The 6,923-nt window shown below is 37.6% G+C and overlaps 1 protein-coding gene across 1 annotated transcript; it reads right to left on the reverse strand.

Moving 5' to 3' along the window:
* Window positions 1-952: 952 nt before the first annotated feature.
* Window positions 953-5,020, reverse strand: LOC103476919 (pyrokinin-1 receptor-like). Its single transcript, XM_008429665.3, has 7 exons — window positions 4,844-5,020; window positions 3,872-4,042; window positions 3,686-3,782; window positions 3,165-3,370; window positions 2,164-2,385; window positions 1,916-2,093; window positions 953-1,745 (listed from the first exon to the last, which is right to left on the reverse strand). Exons 2-7 carry the CDS (start codon window positions 4,019-4,021, stop codon window positions 1,378-1,380), a joined length of 1,221 nt encoding a protein of 406 aa, XP_008427887.2. The 5' UTR covers window positions 4,022-4,042; window positions 4,844-5,020; the 3' UTR covers window positions 953-1,377.
* Between the last annotated feature and the right edge of the window lie 1,903 nt (window positions 5,021-6,923).

Raw genomic sequence — 6,923 nt, forward strand, 5'->3', positions numbered from 1 at the left:
GTCAGTGAGAGGGCAACGATGATTCATAAAAACACTCGGCATCCTCTGCACACTAAGTTTAGCTTTCAATAAAGAGATTTACTTACAGTATGGCAAAAGGGTAAAATCAAACCAGCACTTGAGGTCTTTCATTTGCGCTAGCCGGGTTTTTAAATTATTCTAGAAGAACTGTGCTGCCTGCAATCCTGATATAACTTTGTAAATGCTTTTTTCTTCTTTTTTAAATTCTTGTGGGTGTTTTCTCTTCACTGCTGCAAATTGATTGGCCTTTAGGAACAATGAAGTATTTAAACTCAACTCAGTTCAACCTGAACAACAAGAACAAATGAATTTCTCTATTTCTGTAATTTCACATATATATATTTTTATAAAAAAGGATGAAAGAGTACTCAATGATGGAAGGACAAAATGAAAGGATGAAAGAGTGAAAAAAGTATATATTATGAATTGACAAGTAAGCTTTCACTTGTATGAAATGCTCCCTCCATTGCTCCAAGGTGGTAGCAAATCAGAGACATGGCTCATTATCACACAATGGTAGCAATCTAAATCAAAATCAAGCTGTTCATGTGAACTTTGCCCATAAATGTACTTTACTGAACGCCGTAGGGAATAAAGAGCTTGATATTTCTTTTGTTTTTTTTGCTGATTTTTTCCTGTTGCTCTATTGGCTTTTTATATAGATGTGTTTTTACTGGCAGAAAGTCAGCATTATTGGCAAAAGCAAATACAGAAATGACATAAACAGAAATATGTTTATCTATTAGGTTTCGAAATTGATTACTTGATTGATAATTCTGATTAATAGATAGGCTCAAATTGCCATGGTGGCAATTATTTCAGTTAAAGGGTAATTCAAGAAAAAATATCAACAAACATTCAATTTCAAAGAAGCATTTCTTGCTTCTTTATCAGTCTGGAGAAATATCAGAAATATACTCCATTATTAATCCATAAGAACATTTATTTAAACATGTACACATACAATAGGTTGAGAAAAGAATTCACAGGTAATTGTTGCTTTTAATGGTACATAACATTAAAAATAGGATGGAGTTTTTCTTCATTAGCACGCAATATGACTGTACAGTGTAACCAACTATTGCCGAAATAACGTCACAAACTAGGATCTTACAAGCAAAAGCATTTTTCTTTTACAGCGTTTTCAAGTAACAACTGTGATCAAACATTTTTTTACATGAGTGACACTCCAACACTATACTACATGAACAAAAGGAAGTGAGAGAAAGCAGAAAATTATATGTTTTGTCTCTAAGAGCATGGCAGAAAGCATATTGTTCAGAGTGCTTTTTGTTGCAGCTAACGTTGAAAAGAACTTCCCCAGCTCTCTCCACATCTGCCTGATCCATTCTTTTTTCAAAGTTGTTCCTTTTTGGCGCTTTTTGCTTTGCAGGATTTTCCGTCAATCTTCTCCTTGGCCATTGTGCTTGCATCCTCACTAGAACTTTGTGTCCTCAACCAAGACAGACCCCGGTACCTCCAGTAGCAACGTGGTCTGAGTCTTCTCAATGTTCTCCAGCACGCCCTGCGAAACGTGTGGGAGGAAATACAGAACAGAAACGGGTCCAGAGCACCATTGATGTACCACAGCGGCAGGGACAAATACGATTTCAGGACAGTATAGACGGAAAGAACTCTGTCAGACCAAACAACCACATACACCTGCATGAGGGACGATGCAATATCTGGAAAGTTGAAGAGAAAAAAAGCCACCACAACTGCACCTGAGAAGAGGAAAAACATTAAGAAGCTTAAAAGTACTGATTGCAAACATATACATTTACTGTTATAGTTCATGTTGAAACACTCTCGCTGTTTAAACTTTACCACACTTTGCTGCATCTGCAGTCCCACAACCAACATTCAATAAAATGTATGTTTTTATTTTGCTCACCCATTAGTTTTAAAGCCCTCTTTTCATTTAAAAGTAGCTTTCCATTCCGATGGCACTGAATGTCTCGCCTTCCCTCTAAATCTGGCCTCATAAGACCCATGTTTCTCCTTTGACGACCATTCTTCCGTAGGTGGAGTAGGATGAGCATGTAGAGTGTAAAGATGGAGACCAGGGGAACCTGTAGTCAGACAAGAATATTTAGTGCTCATGTCTGATGCTGAAACAGAGACCTGAAAAACTGACCTTACCAGGAAGAAGAGCCCTGCTCTCAGGAGTAAGGCTCCTTTGTAGATATGAGCAGGATCGGGCTCTGTCATTTCACACATGGTGGAGACCTTAAAAGCATCTTCTTGTGTGGTTGCTGTGTAGTCAAGGATGCATGCTCTTGCCTGGTCGTACACCAGTGCGAATGGCACAGCTGACACCAGGGAAACGATCCACACAGTGACGAGACATGGCAGTCGAGACTTCTTTAGATTGGAGAGGAAAAAAGGTGGGGAAACACTGTTATTGCTGCATCTTTAATTCATCAGCCTTTCTTCCGACTGCTAATTGCTAAATGGGACGCAAGGTGGTAATTATGATCAGTCAAGACATGGAAAACAATTATTCACTGATGCACACAGAGGAATATACTGAGTGGATGAAAAGTCAATGAACCCAGAAATGTGATAATTAAGGGTGAATCAAACTGTGGGTATTGAGGGTGGTGAAGACCGCAGAAGGGACTGGCGCTCCAATTAAAATTCCTTCATTTGAACATTTTTTTTTAAACTGGATGAGACGTGGGTGGGTTCCCAGTATTGTGCAAAGGTTTTAAAGAAGTTATGGATTAATGTCCTTTAAATGAGAAGTGTTTTGTCACATGCTGATGTACAAAATTGCAACTTCACTCAAATGATAGAGAAAAGGCAACTAGTTTCCCTCGCTGACAGAAATATGGATTTGTCTGTAAATATTTCTGATCGTGCTGTTAAAACTAAAGGAGCACAACCATTTAGTCCTATTACAGTAAGACTGTGTTAAAACTACACTTGCATTTTAACACCTAATTTTTAAAATGTCTTTATTTAAAAATGTATTACTTCATTTTTACAACAATCAGAGATCCCAGCTCGGGCGGAAGGACTGCGCATACAGAGGTCTGACTGCTCTTTGTGCAAGAACTCCAAATTTCAAATCAAAAATGGCAACACAAAAGACAAGTTGCGAGAACAAACGGCGCAACTTTGCTGTATCAGCTCTGTACCTTCAGACTGGAGACGGACCACATGGTGTGGCATATTGCTGCGTAACGCTCTGTGGTGAAGGTCACGATAACCCAGCTCGTGGTGGCGCAGTACATCTGACGGACCATGAAGTACACTTTACACACTGCTTGGCCAAGGCGCCATGGATAGCTCTCCCAGTAATACCGATACAAAGTGACTGGGATGGTCAACAGCTGCAAAATGTCTGTAACAGTAAGAATTGATGGAAAGTTATTGATCAGCTATGCATTACCAATGCCATGTAAGGAGCATTGACTTTAACATGAAGCAGAAATAGCAGAAAAATAGTAGAGTAGAAATAGAGTTTATTAGAGGGGAAATTCAGGTGCAAAAGCAAACATCACATATTCAGTCCAATTCTAAGCATGAGCTGCTGAGATTTGGCCAAAAAATGATTCATTTGATTCTGTTTGGGGCCGTCGACATGTTGTGTGCCACTTTCACTGTGAAAGGTGTGAGTGATTGAACTTCACGAGACGTAATAAATCATAGCAGGTACCTGAAATGACAAGGCTCAGAAGGTAGACACGAATGGCGCTGACTCTCATGTGAGCATCCATGAGGAGGGTCAGTATGCTCACACTGTTGAACGCGACCTGTGACGGATTCAAAGGGGAGCACTTTGACACATTTGAAATTGACGGGATGCAAAGTCACAATTTCGAGTCTAGAAAAGCGCACATACGCCAAACAAGAAGATGAGGCTGTAAAAGATCGTCATGGGTACAGCGACTGACAGCGGTTCGCTTTTGGTGACGCTGATGTCGAGCTTCGGCGTTTCACTGGGGCTGACGTTGCAGCTGAAGAGGAATGAAATCTGCTCTGTGAAGTTCATGTTGAGGCAGGCAGGCGATAGCTACAGGAAGATTTTAGGAGGAAAAATTGCGTTGGATTATTTGCAGTAAAAAATACAACTGTGATGTCACCAAATAATCATCAAATCAAATTATTCAGAATAATATTTAGGCTCTTTTGATTCATTGTACAAAATCTGTTGCTTTATTGGTTTTGCATAAATTAATTGCAAAATCCAGTGTCCTAGATGCTGTGAAAACAAAAAGAGGGGGCGCAAGCAGTTTTGCAAATTACAAGGTTACAGGTCTGATGTAAATGCAGAACTACAACTATGTTTTTATGTGGAATTTGGAACCATTTGCATTTTTTATCTACTTTCATTTGGTGGAAGTAGTTAATGTATTAATGACAAATATTATGTACAAATACCGAGACCTACCTTTGACAAAAGAATAACAGATGTGACAAACCTTTCATTTTCAATAGAATACACACTCATACTAGAAGAACAAGAAAATCTGGGGAGATTTTGGAAGAATTACTGATTAATCTTTTTTTCAAAAAACTTTGTTGAGAATTCAGACTGGTGTATCATTACCATCAAATAACATACATTTAAATGAAATTAACATAAAATGATAGGAAAGTCCTACTAAAAGTGCTTGCATCAGATAAATCTGTAAATAATTTAATTTCTAAATCAATTTCTTCTTTCTCAAAGAAGATAAAATGATTTTTTTAAAAGATTCATTTAACTGGAGTAACCTGTTGAGTCAGACACACAGCATGGACAGAGAATCAGATTAATAGAGAAACAGAAAAAAAGCCTCTGGCCATTTTAGACTTGTAAAATTAGACCTACCTTTCTCAAAAGGGAAAACAGAGAAAATACCAGCGGCTCTCCTCTATGGCAAAACGCAAAAAAAGAAAAACAAACAAAAAAAAATCTCCTGCTTTGGATGCCTCCCTCGGTACCTCAGTGGCTCTGCTACTCCCTCTCTGATTCCAACACTTTCTCTCTTTCTTTTTTTTCTCTCTCTCTCTTTCTCTCTCTCTCTCTTTCTTTGTCTCTCTCTCTCTCTCTTTCTCTCTCTCATCCTTCTCAAAGAAACTCTTAGTCATAGCTGGTAAAATCTTGAACCCATGAATGTACCAGGTTAATGCCTGCAAGGCAGAACGTCTTGTTAAAGTGAAATAGCATTTACAACAATTTTGCTTAAGTTGAGGAATTTTGGATTCCTTGAATTACAGGTTGTGATTTTTCTGGCACCATTCCTTAAAACAGAAAAATTATAATTCATTTTAGCTGAAAATGCACAAGTTAAATAATTTGTTTTGGACTATTGCCATTTTGTATAATTATCATTTATAAGAGTAGACTGTCAGCTAGCAGTAAAATATATAAAGCCCTGAAGAAATGACTGAGTAACATCCTGTTCATTACTAGTCAGTAGAAACATTAAAGTTGCTAAGGTTACAAAATTTTGACTACAAAATGGTCAAATTCGATTTTGGAGATGATGCTAAACTCATCAGGAAGAATAGGGGAAAACATATTGTTTTCCTTAAATTCATAAACTTTGATATGATTAGGCTTTCATTTAATATGATTTCTAAGGAAGAACCTGATCATTATCTGGTCATTTTAGAGAACTATACATTAGAAGTTTAACAGCATTAATGAAATTGCTTTCTTGATACATGATTGATTAATTGACTTATTTTGAATATTGGTGACTGATATGTGACTAAATAAAGAACCAAATATATAATAAAAAGAAAAAAAATTTTTTAACCAAAGTTAAGCCTTTGATTGAGCATAATCATAACCGTATAAAAAAGAGCTGTATATTGATAATACATTTCGAAAACAGCCCTGTGACAGACTGGTGACCTGTCCAGGGTGACCCCGTCTCTCGCCTGGAACGTTAGCTGGAGATATGCACCAGCACCTCCCGACCCCACTATGGGACAAGGGTGTACAGAAAATGTATGGATGGATGGATTTCAAAAACAAATACCTCCAAGTCTAAGGGGAAATTAGTATGTGGTTCAAAGGTAGCGGACAATAAGAAGCTGTCGCATCTGGCTTGGTGGCAGAAACCATAGCAGAAATGACGGATGTTAGCAGAAGTAATCAAACCACTTATAAAACATGAGAATGAAAGTTGGTAAAAGATTACCACATTTCATGTGGTAAGGATGTGTCAGGATGTGGAGCAAATGTAACTTAATTGGGAAAGTTGTAAAAGGTTCACATTAACCTTAAGACCAAGGTGGCCTTCAGAGTATAAGTAAAATGTCTTGTAAATAGAAAATGTGCAGAAACATTACTTATTGCCAAAAAACGGTTGGATGTTGGGTTTTTTTTAGTACTTGAACTGTTTTCACAAGCAGTAGAGACCCAAATGGAAATAAAACAAAATAAAATGCAGAATTTTTTGCAGTACTCTAGATATTGTTCAGAACAGCAGTGATTAAAAATATGAGGAAGAGGGGGAATGATAGGCTCCTCAGCTAAAGACAATCTTAAATGCATTAAAATGGAAATCAAAATCAACAAGATGTGGAAGAAAAATATGATTTGTATGAATCAAAACACGGCAAAAATGGCAAAGTCTCTGTCCACGTTCAGCTCTGAGGTGATTAAAGAAGGTCTTCGCCTGTTATAGTCTTTCACTGTTGTTGACAGTCTGCTTCAAGATTTTACTTTCCAGGCAGGAATGCTATTCCACACATAAAGATCTCAAACTAGTCTGCTCATTCTGACAACAAGAACAAGGCAGTTTGCCCAGACAAATGTCACTCACTTGGTACTCTCTCTTTGTAAACCTGAAAGATGCAGTATGTGAAAATCTGAGCATGTACCAAACAACCACGCCATTTTCAAAGACTGAACACCCTTTCTTTCAGATTTTGATGTTTGGTTTTAACTCCAGCAA

This window comes from Poecilia reticulata, chromosome 15 (assembly GCF_904066995.2).
Source record: "Poecilia reticulata chromosome 15, P_reticulata-male-v2, whole genome shotgun sequence".
Lineage (NCBI taxonomy): Eukaryota > Metazoa > Chordata > Actinopteri > Cyprinodontiformes > Poeciliidae > Poecilia > Poecilia reticulata.

Excerpts from the sequence above, each read along its gene's own strand:
- LOC103476919 (XM_008429665.3), bottom strand. The coding sequence starts at position 4,021 with ATGAACTTCACAGAGCAGATTTCATTCCTCTTCAGCTGCAACGTCAGC. Across the intron at positions 3,783-3,871 it reads GCCTCATCTTCTTGTTTGGC|GTCGCGTTCAACAGTGTGAG; the intron begins GTATGTGCGCTT and ends AATCCGTCACAG. Across the intron at positions 2,094-2,163 it reads GAGCAGGGCTCTTCTTCCTG|GTTCCCCTGGTCTCCATCTT; the intron begins GTAAGGTCAGTT and ends GTCTGACTACAG.